Source organism: Oryza glaberrima, chromosome 5 (assembly GCF_000147395.1).
Source record: "Oryza glaberrima chromosome 5, OglaRS2, whole genome shotgun sequence".
Lineage (NCBI taxonomy): Eukaryota > Viridiplantae > Streptophyta > Magnoliopsida > Poales > Poaceae > Oryza > Oryza glaberrima.
In genome coordinates, this window is record NC_068330.1 from 4535472 (window position 1) to 4556913 (window position 21442).

The 21442-nt window shown below is 42.1% G+C and overlaps 2 protein-coding genes and 1 pseudogene across 2 annotated transcripts; 2 read left to right on the plus strand and 1 right to left on the minus strand.

Moving 5' to 3' along the window:
• Positions 1-2814: 2814 nt before the first annotated feature.
• On the plus strand, positions 2815-4997 carry LOC127775184 (aspartic proteinase 39-like). Its single transcript, XM_052301505.1, has 6 exons — positions 2815-3058; positions 3189-3318; positions 3402-3868; positions 3961-4123; positions 4207-4277; positions 4730-4997. The coding sequence occupies exons 1-6, from the start codon at positions 2850-2852 to the stop codon at positions 4995-4997; spliced, it is 1308 nt and encodes a 435-aa protein (XP_052157465.1). The 5' UTR covers positions 2815-2849.
• A 4983-nt stretch (positions 4998-9980) lies between these two features.
• Positions 9981-13689, minus strand: LOC127775107 (derlin-1). Its single transcript, XM_052301414.1, has 7 exons — positions 13530-13689; positions 11700-11835; positions 11277-11350; positions 11080-11173; positions 10848-10976; positions 10569-10729; positions 9981-10457 (listed from the first exon to the last, which is right to left on the minus strand). The coding sequence occupies exons 1-7, from the start codon at positions 13544-13546 to the stop codon at positions 10340-10342; spliced, it is 729 nt and encodes a 242-aa protein (XP_052157374.1). The 5' UTR covers positions 13547-13689; the 3' UTR covers positions 9981-10339.
• A 2969-nt stretch (positions 13690-16658) lies between these two features.
• Positions 16659-18290, plus strand: LOC127773413 (uncharacterized; annotated as a pseudogene).
• The last annotated feature ends 3152 nt before the right edge of the window (positions 18291-21442 follow it).

A 21442-nucleotide genomic window follows, 5' to 3' on the forward strand; every position in this document is an offset into this window, starting at 1 on the left:
TCAGTTCCTACCAGAATTCAGATTTTGCGCACACAACCAAAGCCTGCATTTTCATGTGACTTTGTCATGGCAGGAAGCAACATCATAATAAGTTGCTGAAATGAAGATGTAGGGAGGATGGTACAGCGATGATGGGGTGCAGCAGGAATTGAAAGCCTGGGATCATTTTCTGACGAAGCCTGCAGTGAATTGATCAAGAGCCTGCCTTATGTTGCTATGCAGGTAGTAGTAGGCATGCAAAACGTTGGTAAAATGACTGCCTAATTAAATGGTTTGCAAAATCGAAGGAGAAATTTGGAAGACAAATTTACTTATGGTTGCATTGCGAGCTCTGGATTAGCATTGCAGCTATGAAAACCAAAAGAAAAAAAAAACTCCCAAATCTCTCCACATGTAGGATGAAAATGGGACATGTATTTCCCGCCCGGCCGCCAGACCAGAGACTCGTGGGAAGGATATGAAAGAGAAATGGGGTTTGAATCCAAATCCACAAAAAATATTGATTAGGATATGAAAATAGTTGTATTCGTCCGTTTATCCCGTATTATCAAACATATATGAAAATTTATTCTGAATCAACCTACAAACATAATGGTACAACGGTTAATCACTATTTTATAAGCTCACAAGTAATATTACATAATTTTTTCCTTGATGTATCTTCTTTAAAACTCTAATTGCCTCCCTAGACTTAATATCTATGAATCAAAGATACAATAGAAATTCGTTCCCGAGTCTGACTCAGAGGACAAAAAATATGAGATAAGATAAAGGATGAGTGAAACGTTATCCGGGACTATCCGTACCTAGTTCTGAATTTAAAGGAAAATATAGGTTAATATACGAGAATGTCGTGATCCAATGGTTCCTGACCTAATTTTACCACCACAGGAATTCCCACATTCTCCTGTCTGTTCAAAATTTCCGCTACTTTTCTAAAATATTGACTTTTCATTTCCCATGTCATTCGAAATGCATCATAATACATAGAGCTAACTTCATGTTGGAAGAGATTGATCATTTGCATGTACCACTTCCCTTTTTCTCCCTTTGTATACATGGCATAAGGTTATATGGGGAATATATCCCATACAAATAATATAATCCCCATTTTTATACTTCTGCAATTTTTTTTCTTGTGATAGAAAACCCAATTTTTTTAACGAGTTGAGGGAGTTGGTTTTGGTTTTGTTAGCAGAGAAGAAGATGTAAATTGGGATTTATCGGGTCCCATATCAGAGGTAGGCCCAAGCGGGAAGGAAGGAGGCAAGTGGAGAAGGGGAGGAATAGGATACAAAGAAGTGAGGGGATAAGGTGGAGGAAGTGGAGCCCACTGACATGTGGGTCCTACTATTTTTTAATCTTCTTATTTGACTGACATGTGGACCCACATATTTTGTTTTATTTTTTAAATTATTAAATTTTGCTTCATGTGCCTTGTAGATATAGACCGAGTCAAATTAGCCACGTAAGTGCCACTTCAGCTGAAATGATAGTCGAAACCGTCTTGGGATTTATTTTGCATCGGTTTTGATAGTTGAGGAACCCGTTGTATCTAGTTTTCCGGTTGAAGGACGAAAATCAGATTTGTTGAGAAGGTAAGGGACCTCAGATGAACTTATTCCATTGAAAAGTCGAATGGCAAAAAGGTAAACAGGCCTGAATTTGCAGCCCACAATCCCTGCCCCATACCAAACCAGGCCCAAAGAAAATGTGCCGGTTGATTCCCCAATATGGGCCTCACCGGCCCATCTTGGCAACAGCCCATTTTACCACAGGTAGGCCCAAGGGTAAGCCCAACCCAGTGGCGCCCCTCTGCTTTCATTCATAGCTAAGCTTCCAACGGCTTCCTTTCTTCCCTCCCTCCCCTCTTGGCGCTCTCCTCTTCGCTTCCCGCCCTCTCCTCCAATCCTCGCCGCCTCCTCCCCGAAACCCTAGCGGAGCTCGAAGAGGCGGGCGGAATCCGGCGGATGCGTGGAGCTTCGCGGCTCGCCGTGGTGGTGGGGAGAGAGGAGGGGGCGTCTTCCCCGGTTGACGGAGTCGCGTCCGACGAGGCGGGATTCCGGGAGGGAGGAGAGCGCAGCGCGGCGCGGCGGCGGAGCGAGAGATTCCCGCGCGTGAGAGGAGCGCGGAGGAGGGAGCTTCTTCGGTTCTTCCCCGTGGAGCGCGCGCGGCTGGAGCGAGCGAGCGAGGCGGCGTCGGATCCTCTCGCGCACGCGGTTTCGCTGGGGATTGGTAAGTTCGTGCTCATCACAACGTTTCTGATGCCATTCTGCACGCAGATGTGCTGGATTGGGGATTCTTATGGCGGCTTGATTGTGTGCGCGCGCGTGGGTTGGGGATTCTACACGCAGATGCTGGATTGGGGATTCTTATGGCGGCTTGATTGTGTGCATGTGGGGGGTACATTGCATATTGATTATGTGTGTCATCTTCTCGCGGCTAATGGATTTGCATTCTGCATTCTACACGCACTAGATTGCGGGTGGTAGACTCTGTTCTTATCGTGCCTTCCGCGGCTAATCGATTTGGTGGGAGACACCACTGTGGCACGATTGATGCAAACGAATGCTAAATATTTGGATTAGTTCATCCTTTATCAATCAGCTCTGCTCAATTGATTGTTCAATATGTCTTAAATGCTTATTGGGTACTTCGTAACTCCAATGAAGTTATAACTATGAAATGTTTACTGTAAATATCTTGTATTCTGTTATTATGGAGTATTTATCAAAGTACATTCAATTATCCCTTCTATTTTTTTGCTTCTAACTTATGCATGTGTCCTCTGGAGATAATATTATGTGTCCTCTATCAAGTTCTAATGACTTTCCTTTTGATATTGTTTGATGCAGCTTTATTGTGATCCTATAAAAGTGGTCATAAAAATGGTTGTTCCACATTGCTACATTTACCTTATATTGCCTCTTCTATGGATAACAAGTGCATCCGCCGTTACCATCTTCAATGTGAATTATATGCCCATGGAAGACAAGGTCAAAGGCCGCAAATTATCAGTAGCTGATATCCACCTAGGTGGAAATGTACTTCAATCTGGGTGAGGAACTTTACATGATCTATGTTCTCTCTTTCTCTCTCTCTCTCTCTCTCTATATATATATATATATATAGATCAACCGTTTGTGCACTTACTGAATTCTAACTTTGGTTGCAACAATTCATTGCAGGAACTATTATGCTGAACTGATACTTGGTGAGCCACCAAAAAAGTTCATTGTGTTGATTGACACCACATCTAATCTTCTGTGGGTTAATTCTATATCTTGTAAAGATTGCCCTACAAAAAGTGCATCCAGAGTAATTATCTACTGCTTTATTTTTCTTAACCTAACAGGTATTTGGAGGTGACTAAATATTCTGAACCAATTACACTTGTGTAGGTCCTGAGTTTCTATGATCTGGAGAATTCACAGACTGGACAACTTTTACCATGTAGTGATGTTTTCTGCAAACACCTATCCAGCTCCACATCTATTCCATGCCAAAAAGACCATCCATGCATTCACTTTGAAAAGTATGGCACTGAAAATTTGCTCCACGGAAAAATTGTCCAAGATTTTCTTGTACTTGAAATTGTCATCAACCATTACAAAACAAGCAAAGTCAGAACTAAAGTTCAATTTGGAAGCATTTCTCGACACTTGAAATCCTTATCCTCAAGCTTTACAGTTGATGGTGTGATGGGCTTGGGGCCATCCAATACTTCTCTGGTGTACCAGCTGGCAAAGTCCCAAAAATGGAAGAAAATGTTTGCTCACTGCCTTGATGGCAAAAGGAGTGGGGGCATATTTGTGTTAGGCCATATTGTGGGTCCAAAAGTTAGAAAAACTCCTCTGGATCAAACAAGGTACTTGACATTGTTGTTTAATATGACTGTGGTGTAGATGTATTCTTAATTACGAGGTGATATTGACTATGTAGTATTTGCCAACGCTGTAGTTCTAGGTACAGAACTACTTTGCTGGAAATAACTGTAGGAGAAACTTCTCTAAGCCTTTCAGCTGGAAATGTTGAGATAAAAAGTCAAAACATGACAATATTGGAAACTGGTTCTCTGATTTCTTACCTGCCAGAGAAAGTATACCAGTCGTTTCTAGATTCTGTAAGAAAATTCACTTTCCTCTTTCAGCACCCTTTGCTACATTCATTTTACTTGTCAATATTTATTGTCATTTTTCTGTACAGATATTTTCTGATCTTGAGGATATCAGTGTCATAAACATTGGAGGCTATTCATGTTTCCACTATGAACGAAGGTAAATATGTTTATGATTTTAGAGATTATTTTTTCTTCTTCGGAAAAAATGGCATGTGCTTTCTAAGTTCTTAGGAAACATTAATGGTCTATCCTTTTTTTTGCCCTACATTAACATCATGTTCCATGAGATAAGAATGTAGTTTGTTCTATAGGTAATCTGTTCAAGTAATTAGATATATTAAATTTTCTTGCTGATAGTGATAGATTAACTTTTTAGCAATATATGAACATCTTTTTGATACATTTTGGTGTTGATTGCACAATCTTCACCAATAAATTGTTCAAAGTCACAGAATAACCTCCTCTCTCTCACTGGTCTGGGGAGTGGCGACATGTTTTGACTTCATGGGGCTACTAGTCCTCTCAGTTTTTCATCTTGGGGACAAGCGTACCAGTTTAGCTAGATCCATCAAACAACCAGATAACTAATCAACATGTTGTTTTTGTTAGTATTGATGCTAGGTTTCCAGAGGTTGTATTTCACTTCAAGGAACTGCTTACTTTGCGAGTCTACCCTCATGAATATATGTTTCACAACATGGAGGTATTTCCTTTTCGTAAAGAAACTATGTTGTTGCTCAAATATGCACTGAGAAAATATTGTGATGTATATTGTGTTATAAACTGTTTCTCTTTAGGAGCACTATTACTGTCTTGGGTTTTTGAGTTCAGAACAAAGGAATCATCGAGAGAAGGACTTGTTCATTCTGGGCGGTAAGTTACTAAGCCTGTACTAGAATTGTACTATTTGATGGTTTGCATATTTGACTTGGTGGTAGGTGGTAACTGCTTCTTGCGATTATAAACCTGTGGTGCAGGAAATTTGTTCACTGATAAAGTTGTTGTATATGACTTGGATAATATGATGGTTGGATGGACCGAATTTGATTGTAAGTCCTGTCAACGTTTTAGCTTCATTGACTTTCAAACTGCAACCAGTAAAATGTTGTTTTATACCAGGTTCTTTCGTATATTGTGTGCACTGTATCTGTTCAGGTAAATCCACTGTGCATGTGAGAGACGAACCGACAGGAAAAATATATGAAGTTGGATCGCACAGGATGAACTCCGATGTGAAGTGGGATGATGAAGACGTGTGGAGCCATGATAGAGTGAAGTTGGAAACTGAACATACAACTCCAGCTGATAACACGTCTGAGAAAACAGAAGTTCACAGTGGACTGCTTTCACGTTCAATAACCAGGTTGCTTGCGATGATTGTGTTAGCACCCCTTTGCTCCAATTCAAATAGCAACCATATATGCTTCAACACTCAAATATTTGGAGGAACAAAAGAAGAAATGGGGGATACAAGTTGCTAGTAACACAAGGAGGAGGAGGAGGAGGAAGAAGAGAAGTAGATCGACAAGGGATGCCCACCGGCTTCCCAAGTCGCCGCCGCCGCCGTCGTGAGCCTCAGCTCGCCAATTGATCAATCGATGCCTTTCCTGGAAGTGTTGCTGCTCTTATGTAAGGTTGTCTCTTGGGCTTATTTGGACTTACTTGAAAGTAATTGATTCAGCTCATGTTGCAGCCCAACCGGTTCCTAACAGATTGGTGCTCTGGTGTGTTACGCGAGACGGTCAATAACCAAGCTGTTTGCGATGATTGGTGCGACCATTTGTTACGGGATTCTCTTGGCCATGTTGTTCCTCTGCACCACCTTCCGTCGATCTACCAGCTGGAGAAATGAGTATGCTGAAATGGTTGTTGGCTCTAGTTGGGGAGATTTTGGTTATCATTGTAGGGTTCATAGTTTTGTAGACAAAGCACATAGACATTGTTTCCCACAGATATACAGTTTTGAAGAAAAAGTTTTACACGTAGTGGATGACACATACAACTGCAAACAGCCAGTTTGTATAGTACCGCACAAAACACTGAAACAGGGGGTAGAGAAAGTTAACTGTACATATTTCCTTCCTGTTAAAATTTGAATGTTCCATTGATTGTTAAACTGAAACGAGGTTTGAATAATGGTTGGATTGAGCCTGCTGCCTGCAGTGCAAAATCGTGTTCAGTTTTGGTTGTGAAATTGGTATCTGTAACTTGCAATGTTTGCCGTATTTGAGAAGCTTTTGTTTGTGTAAGATCATCTGATGCTGTTCGTCTTGTGAATAACAATAAAATCTTTGATGATATCATTGATATGTATATATACTTAGAAAAAATGTTCGTGCATTACAACGGGTAAATGATATTTTAATTTTATTATCGTTATATGGTTTAGCTAGGGTAAAATTCACTGTGTGAATTTGCATGAATATTTTTTAAAGAAAATCATGGACTGTAATTAGGAGTTTGTATTTCATCTCAAGTTAGCATGCGGGTTTTTTTAAAAGAGATTTCTTACATGACTCTTTTTGTATTTTCAAAAACAAACAAGCTTAAAATTCAACTCAAATAGGGATATGCATTTTCAAAAGCCGCAGAGAAATTAAAAACCGACTCAAACGAGGTACCATAATAGTAATAGAGATTACTTTACATTACATCGTTATGATCTCTTGTTGGCTAGAGATGAGAGGATGAATGTAACAGGACTGCAAAGACGGAGGAAGCGGGCGAGTTCATCAATGGTGAATCCGAATCCGAATGCATCGTCCGCGAGCAGCAGCGTTCCCACGCTATGGAAGAGCCAGGCGGCGGAGGCGGCGCCGAGCGTCAAGTAGTGGTGCACGCCGGCGACGCCGCGGCGGTCGGCGAGGCGAAGGGTGACGACGGCGGCCGTGGTGCTGAGCCAGTAGAGCAGGTTTCCCGCCAAGAAGTAGCGCCACCACATCCCCTGCATCCTCGCCGCGTCGGCCTCGGCGGCGGCCGGCGTTAGTGCGGTTGCGCCGCCGCAGAGCGGGCAGCTCTCGTCGGGGCCCTTGGCCAGGTGGCGGCGCAGGCATTCTTGGTGCACGGCGCGGCGGCGGCAGCACGCCGGCGTGGCCAGCGTGTCGCCCACCTTGAACTCGCCGAGGCAGGCGTGGCACCACCGCTCGGCCTCCGCTCCGGTGTGCCTCGGGCAGAGCGGCAGCACGACGACCGCGCCGTCGTCGTCGGTCGCCGGTGTCAGGTACAGCTGCACCGGCAGCCATTCTTGCGTGGACGGGCGTTCGTCGTACACGCCAAGGTATCGCACGTCGACGAGGAGGAGGTGGAGTGCGCCGCCGGCGCCATCGCCGGCGACGTCGGTGGCGAAGGAGCATAGCTCGTCGTCGAGGCGGCTGCTGTCGGCGGGGAGGTCGAGGAAGCGGCAGAGTGAGAAGGCGAGCCAGCGCCAGGGGACGGACGCGGCCGGCGTGGGCTCCTGCAGGGCGAAGCGCAGGTCGACGACGGCGTGGGCGTCGGCGCCGCTGCCGGCAGGAGGGTGGATGCCGAGGCGGACGACGATTTGCTTGGCCACCGCCTCCGCGTCGTCGCCATCGTCCTCTCTCGCCACGCCGACCGTGCCGATGGTGACCGTGGCGTTGTTGTAGTGCACGTGCACCACGCGGGTCGCCGCCGGCGACGATGCCATCGCCGTGTTCCGCCGTGTGCGGTCGCTTATTAGGGATACATAATAATAATAATAATTGTAGTTGATATTAATTTGTCGAAAGAGACGTATTGTGTTGGAGTCGGTTTTACAATTTACATCAGATCGATTGAACATAGTAGTACTACAGTAATTTCTCCTGATCCGTTTAGACTTTAGAGATGGTTTTCGTGGATATCATTATCATCTATTCCTTCCGCCCAGTAATATAAAAAATTGTTATGCCATTTTTAGCAAATATTAAGGAAGTGCTATAGGAACAAAGCATGGAGAAACATCAAGGGGTATTCCAGCTAGCTCTATAAAATGATAGGCTAGACGATCTGGGTTCGAAGCTTCACCTGTTCTAATTATTTGACATTAGATCATTCCCTGCTATTTACGTCTTTTTTAAAGGAACACAACATGATATAAAATATGATGGTTGGAATAAAGTAGTAAAAAAAGATGTGGGTCATCTATATGGAACCGGATCCTCTGATTCTACGTCAGAGGGACATCCACGTCCGATCACCGTTCACTACGCATCCAACGGCAGCATCATTTTTAAGCTCATAAGCATTGGATTCACAAAATGATAAAATAGCAAGGAATCTTAACCATTGAAATGATCGGAATCTTCTAGAAGTTGTAAAATACAGAGAGAAGGAGGAGTTTGAGCCACTCATTGCGTCTCATTGGTTATCTCATGTTGGCCTCCCAAAGAAGCCTAGGGCTGGCTTGGCGTGGCCAATCAACCCAAACGGTTCTTAGAATATACTCCATCAGTCCAGAATATAAGAAGTTTTAGAGTTGAACACGGTTATTAAGAAAGTAGGTAGAAGTGAGTAGTGGAGGATCGTGATTGGATGAGTAGTGGAGGTAGGTGGAAAAAGTGAATGGTGGAGGGTTGTGATTGGTTGGGAAGAGATTATTGGCAAAGAAGTTGTTATATTTTGGGATAAATCCTGATAGCTAAAAAGTTGTTATATTTTAGGACAAAGGAAGTATGACCAATTAAATAATTTTAGAAGAGGGAAAATTATTCTACATATAACACTTTATCAGTTAGCAACAATCAAAACAAATATGTAGAAAAAAAAGTTAACATCTCAAAGCTTATAACATAATTACAATTATGATGTGCAATTTTACTTAAATGTAGACCCAGGATATTTGGAACCAAAGGTAGTAGTGAAATTTAATTTTGATTCTTACAACAATATCACAAGTTTAGCATAATTATAGTAAATTATTTATTTCCATTACAATATGTATTTTTACATATCAAAACAATATAGTATTTGTATTGATCCTACACTTCCGACCAAATACTTTCTTCGAATATTAATCAAGTATGTAAAACAAAAATATATTTTCTAATAGTGGGGGATAAACATATTTATAATATAATATGATGATAATTGGGTTACACAGCAATAGAGATAACATGATTGCAAGGTGGTGGCCCAAGCAGTAGCAAAAAAAGACACTTACAGTCGTGCGAATAAAAACAGGAAACAACAAGGAAAAGATAAATACAAACCCTAAGTCTATACATTAATTATTGGTTTAGCTGAATGGTGAAAAAAATATTGTTAATTGTAATAACAGCTAATAGATAGGTTATAATCGCGCGAACGTGCATCATTCACTAGTTGCTTTGAAACACTAACAGAAAGGGATAAATTGATTGCGCGACGAAAAAAAATATAGTGTTATATAAAAAAGAATACTAGCTTGGAAATTGTTCACGCTTAGAAAAAATGATACAGGCCCTCGGCAGGTTTTTTTTTTTCTTTCTTTCTTCAAATGCAACACAAAAGCTCTCTTATGAACGCGCATGGATCTTTCTTCAAAATACAACACAAACACATACGCCCATATAAACGCGTACATCCGTGCATATCATAGTCAAAAATGAACCACGCAGGCAAATTAACGTTGTTATCTATACGCTCTGTTTCAATTGACGCACTAGTGATCAATATCGATACATACATTGTTCACCAATCCTCGATATATAGGATGGTGACGCGCCTCGCTAAAGGACGTTGGCCTCTCTGCAGCAAAGACGTAGCAAACAACGAATTGAATGTGAGGTTGGGAATTTGTTTGTGCCGGCCGGTTACAATGGAAGAGAACAGCGGTGGTGGAACAGTCTTATGGATTTTAAACACTGCAAACCAGACACAGATGCATAGAATTCCTAGAGTCATTTTGGTGCATCGTATCTTGAAATCAGTAACGTGCTAAGCATCATCCACTGTAGGAAAAAAAATCATGGCCAGAAGTATCCGAAAACAAAAGGGAGTATACATTTCTCGCCTACAAACATTTCATACGTACAATGCAAATGTTTCACATCGTTAGTACCCATAGAGCATTTCAGATTCAGCATTCCTGTTAGATGGGGAAACCCAAATTCCTGAAGCTGCTGAACAGTCTATGTCTAGTAGCGTCCAGGTTGACCCATTGATTTACCTTGCTTCATTCTACATTGCATCTCCCAGATAGGCGTTGCAGGCTTGCAGCACAGGGTGTCCTCTAGGTTAGATCTATTGACTGAGTCTGTAGCTCCTTCCTCTGAAGACGCCTGATCCGGTGTTGGCGGCCGCGGCTCGGACCGGAGCGTTCGCCTGCACACCTATTCTGAATCGAGCAACAATCTTATGTCTGTACAGCAGTTAAGGAACCATGGAGCGTGTACCATCGAAAATATAGTAGTAGTAGCTATTGAACATGGATTGAAATGCTTTGGCCATGAACCCATATAAAAAAGGATACACCCACATTGGTGTCTTCAGGTAGTTCTTTCCGGTGGCTAGCGGGTGCAACACTGAGAGGAAGTAGTACGTGTGTCCAACGAGAATTCCCAGAAGGCCAGGGAGTATCTCTGAGCCAAATATCACATCCAACCCAAGCATTGCCCATGGTAGATAAAAGGACTGCAGAAATGGAGTATATTAACCACAATCAAACATAATTTGCTCCACAAGACTTGAAACCAATATTGATGACCTATAAAGGGCATCGAGTTCTATATATGGTAGTAGTGAAGCTTACCCTCAGTTGGACAAGGCCATACATGCTGATCTGAGAATTCGGATATTCTCTGCTCCAGACATAAAGAAGCATGCTGACCATGGGTACTCCCAAGAAATAAATATCCAGGAAGGGAATAGCTGACAATGCCTGATCCAAGCAAGAAAGATTTATATGTAGTATGTGAGTCCAATGAATTGAATTTTTAAGGTCTGATTAAGCTGCTAAAAATACAGTACAAGCTAGCACTGACCAGCAGTGATATGGCACCAAATATCATCATCCACAAGAAATCAGCTGTGCGCTTTTCAAATGCACCCTTTTCTAACTGCACGCCGTATCTTGCTCTGCATGCCCAAACACACAATTGATTCAACCAATGGCTGCAAGTTTACTTATTGTAATACTCTGCATGCTTTCAAACACACAATTGATTTCAACAAGACTTACATCATCAGAAGGCGAATCCCAAAGTTGATAGAAAACTTGCCCAGGAAAAAGAAGCTTGTAAATAGCCTCCATATCTGTAAGGCCCAGAAACAGCTCTTATATTGAAAGTAAAATAGCAGGAGTGCAACAAATTACAGGTGCCAATTGCCAACATAAGCATAGGACAAACTGCAATGCTTGATTACATTGGCCAAATGCTAAACAAATTTGTTCATAGGGCATTGTGTGGACATACAACACTATGCACGGTATAGAAGGTGCATGTCGCAACTAAGTATCGGTTAGTGTTTGAGAGGGGAGTGGGGTAGACAAACAAATCCTCAGTCCTAATGTGTTTTTAAAAAATTCGGGTGCAAAAACAAGGGGCAACAATAAACTGTACTGGTAGATAACAGAACAGACAATATATAAACATATGCTGACCTGAAATTTCTTGAACACAAAGGGATAGTATAAGGCAAGAAAAGGTGGATTCAGTATCTGGAGCTGGCACAGTACAGTGGCAAAGAAACACAATGTTCCATATGCCTTGCTTATTGGTGGAAGTGAGTTGTAGTACCTGAAAAGGGAAAGTAAGTAATCGAGTATCCAGAAGCAGCAGTAGCAAAGAGTTATGACTTTGATGTGTTCATGTTCTAGCTGTAAACCTCGATTAACTAGTAAAAAATTACATCCATCAGTGAGCAAAAACAAGTGCAATTATCAAACAAAATGAATAGTTTATCAAATATGATCTTGTTCAAAATTTCTGATTACATTGTAAACCAATATGCTAAAGCATGCTCAAAGAGAGACTGTCACACTAACAGCAGAGGATCTAGGATGAAAATTACCGGATGTCCTGTACCTATCACAGTTCTAAAACTAACAGTCTAGTTATATGCTAACATGGTCTAAACTAATGGAATTCCAAACTCAGCCTGTGTCCCGTGTACCAGGCAGGTACTATATATATCAAGGATATCAACTCAGGTTATATATTCCATATACATTACAGACGAACAGTACTTCCCACGTGTACCCGACAATAGAAACAAACTAACACAATTGCAAAGCCTTTATAACAGAAGCGTCAATCATTGTCGATTCAGAAATTAGCTCAATACTTGTAGCAATTTCAAAACCCATAGCAGAGCCCCAAGCAGTTAAGAATTTAACATAGGAAAACAAAATTCAGCAAAGCTAAATGCATTTTAGAAAGCGACCAAATTATTTCAATAACTTTCAACTCATACCAAAACAGCGACCGCCTTTAATGACAACAGATCATAAGAGCATACCCAATGGCCAATGTCAACCCATGCTACCAAGCTTCAAGCCAGAGTTTATTACAGGCTGTTGTATTCACCGTGTGCAAAATTTATCAACAAATAAGCTTATAACTATCCAATTGTGCATCTAGGTTTTGAAGACAGTGAAATACTTCAACAAATAAGCTTATAGCTATCCAACTGTGCATCTTTATGTTTTGAAGGCAGTGAAATACTATAACATACTCTATAATTTATGCGCATTGGAGAATGAATATTAGCAGATATGTATTGGAGAACGAAGACTGCAACTATCTAATTTAGGTCTTTACTAGTGGAACGAACCGAGAAGTGTGCTTCTGACTCCAAAATTTACAAATAGCATCAGATACAACCTTCCCAACCAAAACATCAATTTGTTCCAGGCGCATGATTGTGCTTTAGCAAGGAGTGTAAACTCTACAACGACAATACAATAATATCCACTTGTAAACAGCCAATTCATATACCTCAATTTTCATCAAGTTTGTAAACAGCCAATTCATAGACCTCAATTTTCATCAAGTGAGGCCATGCCAAGGAATCCGTCAGAACACTCCTACTTCACAGTTCCCACCAATGCTAAAATTACTTGTCATAAACTCGTCAAAATCATCAAAAGTAGTGTATTAACTAATAAGCTTATATCCATAAAGACACCTGCAGTTACAACAGCCCAACCCAACCAATCAACCCAAAATCCTACACGCGATCTCTAATTCCGAACCCTAAGAGCCCAAGTTTAAACCACTAAATTCATTGCGCCAAAAAAAAAAAACTAAATACACCACAACGACCCACGCCTCTCTAACCTTGAAAAATGAAACTAATCAGCTATACTCACGATAAATTTAGCCCGGGCCCCTCCTGTAATCCCCCCTAACCCAGGCCAACCTCGAGTGATCTGAGACGCGGCATCAGAGACTAACAGAAACAGATCGGGGGGAGACTGAGGGAAGCTCACTCTGCCGGGGAGGACATCTCGTCGGCGGCGGCGGTGGCGGCGGCGGCGGATTCGAAGCCTCCTCGACTCCTTCTCGTGTTCGGGGGAGTTCGAAAAATCGAAGTCGAAGGAGGAGAAAAATAATAATGGGGAAGTCGCGTTCGCTTCGTCGCCGGGGCGGAAGGTTCCAGAGTCGAGAGAGAGTCGAGAAGGCCAGATGGGAGAGGCGGGATGGGCCGTGGATCCTGGATCGGACGGTCGAGGATGCTCGGACACGTCGACGTGGGCGATGCGGGGAAGGCGATTGGTCGGAGACGTGGATGGGGCGCTGAGGTGGCCGGGGTGGCGTGGCAGCGGGCCTCTTAGCCGTTGGATCAGAGTGGGATCGCTTGATCCTACGGCAGGAAACAGGAAACACTGTACGAGCATTTACCGAGAGTGAACATAGAAATAAGAAAAATATAAGAATATAATAGAATTGTATGTCGTAAGCAGAGAAACTCTATTTATAGGATAATTCTTACCATCGGCCGTCCGGCCAGAAAGAAAAAATCGAGCGTCCCAATTCAAAAGAACAACAATGTAGATGTATGGTGAACCAGTTCGTTAGATGTACTCACAAGCCAAGGGAGCGTGCATGCAAGCATGTTTCAAAATTTAAATGATTTTTTCTCTTAAACTATTTATTTGAATTTCTAACTAATTATATTATTGGATTCATTGCAATTAAATCTTTGTAACAAGATATCACATGACTACATTCCGACGACTTTTTTTTACTTTTTAAATGTTGCATACATTGTTAATGAAATGTTCCAACAAGTATTTGTTGATGTTTCACTAATGCATTTGCAATGTTTCATATTATCTTTTTTATATGTTTCAGCGAATACTTTTTTATGTTTCATCAATAATAATAATTCGATGTTTCAAGCTAAATATAAAAAATGTTTCACTAGTCGGGACATAATGTTTCATGTAATAATGATTATTGTTGCAGTCAATACTTTTTATATGTTGCATCTCTTCGAAACAATTTATGAAATAGGTTGAAACATCTCCACAAGTGATGAAACAAATTTATTAAGTATTTGTACAAAATATTTTATGTTTCATATGATATTTTTTTATGTTTCACTCATTGGTATTTAATGTTTCGTGTAGTAGTTGTGATTGCTTCATTTAGTAATTTCTATATGATGTATTTCTCTTAATCTGAAACATTTCACCATGTGAGTTGCAACGTGATGAAACAACTTTCTATGAATGGTGAAACAATGGTTGATTTTTCGAAGCATATGTATATTTTTATTAAAATATAACCATGTGAGATTTTGTTATAAATATTTAATTACGATGAATCTAATGGTATAATTGAAACTTAGATAAGATATATAATTTCAGAGAAAAAAAATTAGGCACGTGTAATACGAGGGAGAGAGAGTATGCAAGCAGCAGCAGCACAAGCAACATGTACAGGGCAGGCAAGCAACACGGCAAGCAGCAGCATATGCAGCCAAGCAACGCAGCAAGCAGACGTGCGGCAGTGCATGGTTGGGCGTCCGATATTTGCGAAATATCGAACGTCCGACGCGTAGCATCCTCCAAATTTATAGGATGCTTTGTTGTTTGGAACACAAGTTTTTTTTTAAAGAAAAACACATGGATGTTCTGCCTGAACACAAGATTTAAATTCTATCCTATGATAACGAGAGTGATTAAAAACAATAACGTTGGAGAGTATATGTTTTAGAATCCTTTAGAGATCCTATATTTTTATGGGAATGTCTAACATGTCATTAGTGGCAGATCTGAAAGATCATGGATCCTTTAAAAAATCTTGTGAAAACACGCTACTATGAGAAGGTTTTTTTTTGGGATAAAAATTTTTCGCTGGTGGCACAGTCTGCCGCCTGTGACAAATAACCAATGAAAATAGAGCCTTTTCACCGGCGGACGACTAGCCACCAATGAGATCCCCTCTTCACAGGTGGCCATGCTTAAGACGGTAACCTATGCTAAAAAAATCATCACAAGCGATGACATTACGCTGGCCGCCAAGGATGTCGTCGTCGTCGTCACTGAGCCGCAACCCTAGCCGTTGTCACCACCATGGGCTAACGTCACCGAGCCTGTGTGCAGAGTCATTGCCGAGGACCGTCGCTGCTAGATCTGATGGTCCCACACACTATCGTCAGTCGTCTTCTTGCTCCCCAACCAGATCGACCAACGGGGAGGCCGGGGTCACCAAATACCCAGATCCGGTGGCCTCGACCTCCTCATTGGTTGATGTGGTGGTGGTACTTGTTGACGGCGGTTTCCTCATGGCAACATGCCACGACAGTAGCGCGATTAGGCGTTGTGCCTTAACGGCGGGTGTAGGGAAGGCCAAAGATGGAGTGAGAGAGATGGTAGGTATGAGGGGCAAGGCAACCGAGGGATGGAGGGTGAGGCAGGACCTTTTAATATGGTGAAATTTTATCGCGAGCGATGCTCTTTACCTACCGCCAGCGAAAACCTATTTTTACTAGCGATGCTTAAGAGGTTCGCCTCAAAAAATAACATGTCCGCCAATGAAAATCGGCTTTTTCTCACGGCCCATGACCCATAATCCTCCAATACATTTTTATAAATGTTTGTTTCGCTTCTCCGCCATCAAAAATAAAAGAGGCGGCATCATAAAAAGTTTTTTATAGCGTAAATCACGTGACAAAGAGATAGAAACGTCGGCTATTTAATAGATAGATAAAATAACGGTTTGTCTAGTTAAATCATAAAAATAATTATTTAAAAAAGAAAAAAGTATGAATTACCCCCCTCGAAACTAGGATGACGGCATGAATTACCCCCCCCCTAAGCCACAAAATCAGTCATTTTATACGAACTATCTACACCGGACGAATAATCCCTTCGACCAAAAATCCAAAGCGGTATCGTCCTATGTGGCGTGCGCGTGTTAATCCAGTCAGCATTTTTTTTAAAAATGGTGGGGCCCACCTGTCATACTCTCCCATCTCTCTCTTCCCCTCTTCCTCTCAATCTCTCTGTCACCGTCTCAGATATCGTTGGGAGCGACGAGTTGGTGGCCGACGATGGGCGTGGCGGCGGCGGGGCGGGCGGCGAGCGCAGCGGCGGGGTGGTGGTGGAGGAGGAGGAGGAGGAGGGGTGGTGTTGTTGCCTCCGATGAACGCGATGGAGATCCTGCAGGAGATGGTGCGCGTGCTGCGGGCGGACCCGCACGCGTTCACGTCGGTGCTCTTCTTCCTGCTCTGCCCGGCGTCAGTCGGGGTGCCTCCTGCTGTCCACCGCCGCGCTGGAGGGTGCAGCCGTGCTCCCGTTCACGTGGAAGCTACTCCTCGCGGCGGCGGCGGCGGCGTCGGGGCTCCCGCTCACGCATTTCGTCAGGCAGCTGGCGCACCACCTTGCCGCCACCCTCATCGCGTCCGTCGTGTCATTCTCGGCGTCATTCACGCTCCTCCTCGCCGCCCGCGCCGCCGTCGCGTACGCGGTTGCGGCCGTCTACGCGGGCAAGCCGCTCCTCGCCGGCGCCGAGCCTGCCTCTCCTCCTTCCTCGCCCTCCTCGTCACCGCGTGTTCCACGCTCAAGTCGATGCTTTACCCGCCCGACATTGTCGTCTGTGCCGGCCTCCTCACCGTTCTCGCCTTCTTCGTGGTGGGGGCGGGGCAAGCGGCGGACGTGGCGGGGCGTGGAGGGCGTGGTGGAGAGGCGGGCGGTGGCCTGTGGCCAGCGGGCGTGACGGCGCCCGTGTCCCCCTGCTGTCGCGCCGCCCCGCTGCCCCCGTGTTGCCATGCCCCCCCTGTCGCGGCGGAGGGCGGCGAAGTGGCGAGGGTGGAGGCTGAGGTCGTTTTCGCCCTTCCGCTCCGAGCCCCCGGTGGCCACCGCCACCGCGCCCGAGCTCGTCGTCATCGTCTTCAACCTGGGTTCATCGGTCTCTCTGTCTCTCTCACCCTCTCTCTCGGGCTGTCGGGAGGTCGGCGCGCACGGCGGCGGGTCGACATGGCCGTGGCCGCCGCCCATTTCCGTGCTCTGCCGCAGCCCCCACACGCCGACCGCCTGTCTGCGCGCTACTGCCGCTGCCCACTGCCCGTCGACGCGCGCCTGAGAGAGAAAAGGGGGGAGGGGTTGAGAGGTAATGACATGTGGGCCCTATATTTTCTTTTATTTCTTTTTGTTGATTGGATTTTCACATCGACGCCACGTGTATGCCACGTAGGAGAAAAACAGCTCAGGATTGAGTCGGGGGAGTAATTCATCCGGTATCAATAGTTCGAGGTGTAATATGTCTGGTTTTGTGGTTCGGTGGGGGGAGGGGTAATTCGTACTTTTTCCTTTTAAATTAATAGGTGTGTACTCTTCACCGATTGCAGTAGCACCACTATGAAGAGTATGCTTTAAAGAGCTTAATTTACTTATAGATACCAACCTCATGCATTGCAGTGGGATTTTATGAGAAACATTAATCTAACAGCTGATGGCTCATAGACAATTTGATCCAATGATAGAAGCACCAGTTTGATGATGCATTAAGCTCCCTTATACTCCCTCTGTCCCTACATATATAAGGGATTTTAGGTGATATGACGATTCGTAGTCCTAGGATACGTCTCATTCATTCAAAATCTTTTATATTTTGGGACGAGGGAAGTACCAATTAATGCACCTAAGTGGTTACATAGAAATAGAGGATTAGTTTTCATGTACAATATTATATCTCTGACTACTTCTTCTCTATAATTCTTCATCATTTCAGACCCTGTTTAGATCAGGGGTGAAAAAATTTGGCGTGTCACATCGGATATACGGATACACATTTAAAGTATTAAACGTAGACTAATAACAAAACAAATTACAGATTTCCGTCTGTAAACTGCGAAACGAATTTATTAAGCCTAATTAATCCATCATTAGCAAATGTTTACTATAGCACCACATTATCAAATCATGTAACAATTAAGCTTGAAAGATTCGTCTCGCAATTTACACGCAATCTATATAATTAGTTTTTTTTAGGTTTAGGGTTAATACTGTATGCATGTGTCGAACAGGGTGAAAAGTTTTTGCATGGCAACTAAACAGGGCCTTAGTCAAGTGACAAGTTACTCTCATGGCACATCATTGTGTATAGGACTGAAGGAAACCCTGCTGTTGGCAAGTTGTTAATGTCTTTTTCTAAAATGGGCTGCATGTTATCAAGGTCTTTTGTCGCATTGTTGACAAACTTGTATATCGCTACCTACGACTCCACGGGTTTTCGATGTGACTTTGTTTGGCCTCCATTATTTACTTCTTCTTGTACCACCCTTGCCTCATAGTTCATTCCACATAGAATTTTTACACCTTTAGTGAACTTCCAAGTTCGAAGGCCTCCATCACTAATATCATTAACACAGATAGTGAAATTTAGAGAATTATGGGACCGAGATGCAAGGGAAAGGAGAAAGGGTATCATGAGAGCAGAAAGGCTCACAAGTGGGCCAACCTCATTGGCATGTAAAATACATGCATATATAAATGTATTTTCTCGAAAATGTTACATTGAATGACGATATTTTAAGGGCTTATTGGGCTAAAGGTTTACTCTCTCCGTCTCGAAATGAACAAACGGGATGTGAAACATCCTAATACTACGAATGTGGACAAGCCTACAAGAAATTTCATCTCTTACATTATATGAGTAATTCCATATATTTACACTATATATTGCAAATCCTACTAGGAAAGAACGATTGGTTGCCTATTTGATTTCTTAAAACTGTACTAGATAAATTAACACATAAATAAAATAAAAATGAAAAACATAAGTCACAGAGAAGAGATAGCATACAAAGGAGAGAGATAGCAATCAAATGTTGAAAAAAATGTTACGGCATTTCGTGAAAAAACTTTTAATTATATAAAGATTTTAAAAAAGTCAAATAAAACTCTTTTTCAAGTTATAATAACTAATAGTGTGCTACTCCCTCCGGACTGATAATACTTATCGTTTTAGACAATGATGAGGTTAAACTTTACAATCTTTGATTATAAATTATTTTTAAAATATTTGTCTTTCAAATATGGTAACTACATTTATAGAGTAGTTTTAAAAAGTCATATATTTCTTAACACTTTTATACATATTATAATGAAAAATAATAGTCAAAGTTGTTTTTTTAGACCGTGCCCTTGTCCAAAACGATAACTATTATCAACCCAGAGGGAGTAATAGCTTGCTCTGGTTTCCGTGCTCAGTTGTTCGATAGGAATGAGTGCAGCCTCAGGCTGTGTTCGGTGGTGGGTGTTGGAAACACATCACCCACGCACGGAAAACGGACCGCATTAGCACGTGATTAATTAAGTATTAGCTATTTTTTTCAAAAATAGATCAAAACGATTTTTTAAGCAACTTTCGTATATAAACTTTTTTTAAAAAAAACACCGTTTAGTAGTTTGAAAAACGTGCGCACGGAAAATGAGAGAGGAGAGTTGGGAACTCATGTACCGAACACAAGCCTCAGGCTAGATTCGATTGATAAGGGCATAACCAATGTATATTTACCAACTAGTAAATAAGGTGGGACCTAGTAAAAGTATGTATTTATTGTTAAAAGTTCCACAATGTATAACTAGTCATAAGGATCAATACATGAAGGGAGAGGGATGAGGATCAATACATGCCAAAAGAATCAATGTTTTTTTCTCCTTACTAGTCCCTTCTTCCCAAATTGATCATCATGTAATAGAATCCAAAATTTCTCAAATTGATCATCATATAACTGTATGGACACGGATTTCATCAGAGTACAATTAATGCAGTGTGGGAGAATGTGTACATGCTAGGGTGTAATTGGCATGGAGTTTTAATCGATGTATGCATTGTGGGAGAATGTGTGCATAGTGTCTTGATTGATGTGATTTAAATTATTCTTCGTCTTGGTGCCTAAACTTATATGATGATCAATTTGGGAAGGAGGGATTACTAGGTTGCAGTGCTCTTGCTTGGTAATAGCTATTTACTGGATCCACAATACTTAGGCTCCGTTCGTTACCAGGGTTCCCAACCTCACTCCCTCGTTTTTCGCACGCATGCTTTTCAAACTGCTAAACGGTACGTTTTTTGCAAAAAAAAAATTCTATATGAAAGTTGCTTAAAAAATCATATTAATCCATTTTTGAAAAAAAATAGTAAATCATATAATAATAGGTGCTTTGTTTTGTGTTCCGAGGAACCCCTCCTCCCGAACACAGCATTACTAGTACTTGGTATGAAGATTAAAATATTGCCTATTATCTGGTTTGGGAGCACATTGTAGATGCCCTAAACCACAAAGAAAGGTCCAACAAAAATATAATTCCAGTAGGATTTTTATATTTCTACTTTCAGTAGTTTAAAAACCAAGTAAACAAATAGGAAACAATAAAAAAGTTGGCATTAAATAAGTATGGAAATTTAAATTTCAGCTATGAGTTATAAGCCAGTAAGCAAATAATAGGGACGAAAGTTTGGAAGACTAATTAGAAGTGCCTTGTAACCCAGATTGAGTTTTTTTTTAGCAGCTCAACCGCTTGCAGGAAAACTCTACTACTTTCATGTACTCTCTGTGTAAAAAAATCAACTTCTATCTACAATTCTACTATGGTCCCTATCGTTTGGCATATTCATATGCTTATCAGCCAAAATTTGAATTTTCAACGTTAAATTTGGAGCTGATTTTGGGGTTTTTTCATCGAAGTTTATTTTTCAGCTTTGTTTTTAGATCGCTAAGAACACATATATAAAAATTTTATTCACAAATTACTTTCCGTTTGTAAATATGCCGTTTGGCTTATTCCACTAATATGCCAAACGATGGCTCCAGTCCAGATTTTTCTGGGGGGATTTTAATAAAGGAGGCTGTACGCTGTAAAAAAAAATATCTCCCGTACTCCGTCTG

Coding starts and splice junctions, on each gene's coding strand:
- LOC127775184 (XM_052301505.1), top strand. CDS start 2,850: ATGCAGCTTTATTGTGATCCTATAAAAGTGGTCATAAAAATGGTTGTT. Junction 3,059..3,188: donor GGAAATGTACTTCAATCTGG/GTGAGGAACTTT, acceptor AATTCATTGCAG/GAACTATTATGCTGAACTGA. Junction 3,869..3,960: donor ACTCCTCTGGATCAAACAAG/GTACTTGACATT, acceptor CCAACGCTGTAG/TTCTAGGTACAGAACTACTT.
- LOC127775107 (XM_052301414.1), bottom strand. Junction 11,174..11,276: donor GGGATTCGCCTTCTGATGAT/GTAAGTCTTGTT, acceptor TTGGGCATGCAG/AGCAAGATACGGCGTGCAGT. Junction 10,730..10,847: donor ATGGCCTTGTCCAACTGAGG/GTAAGCTTCACT, acceptor CCATTTCTGCAG/TCCTTTTATCTACCATGGGC.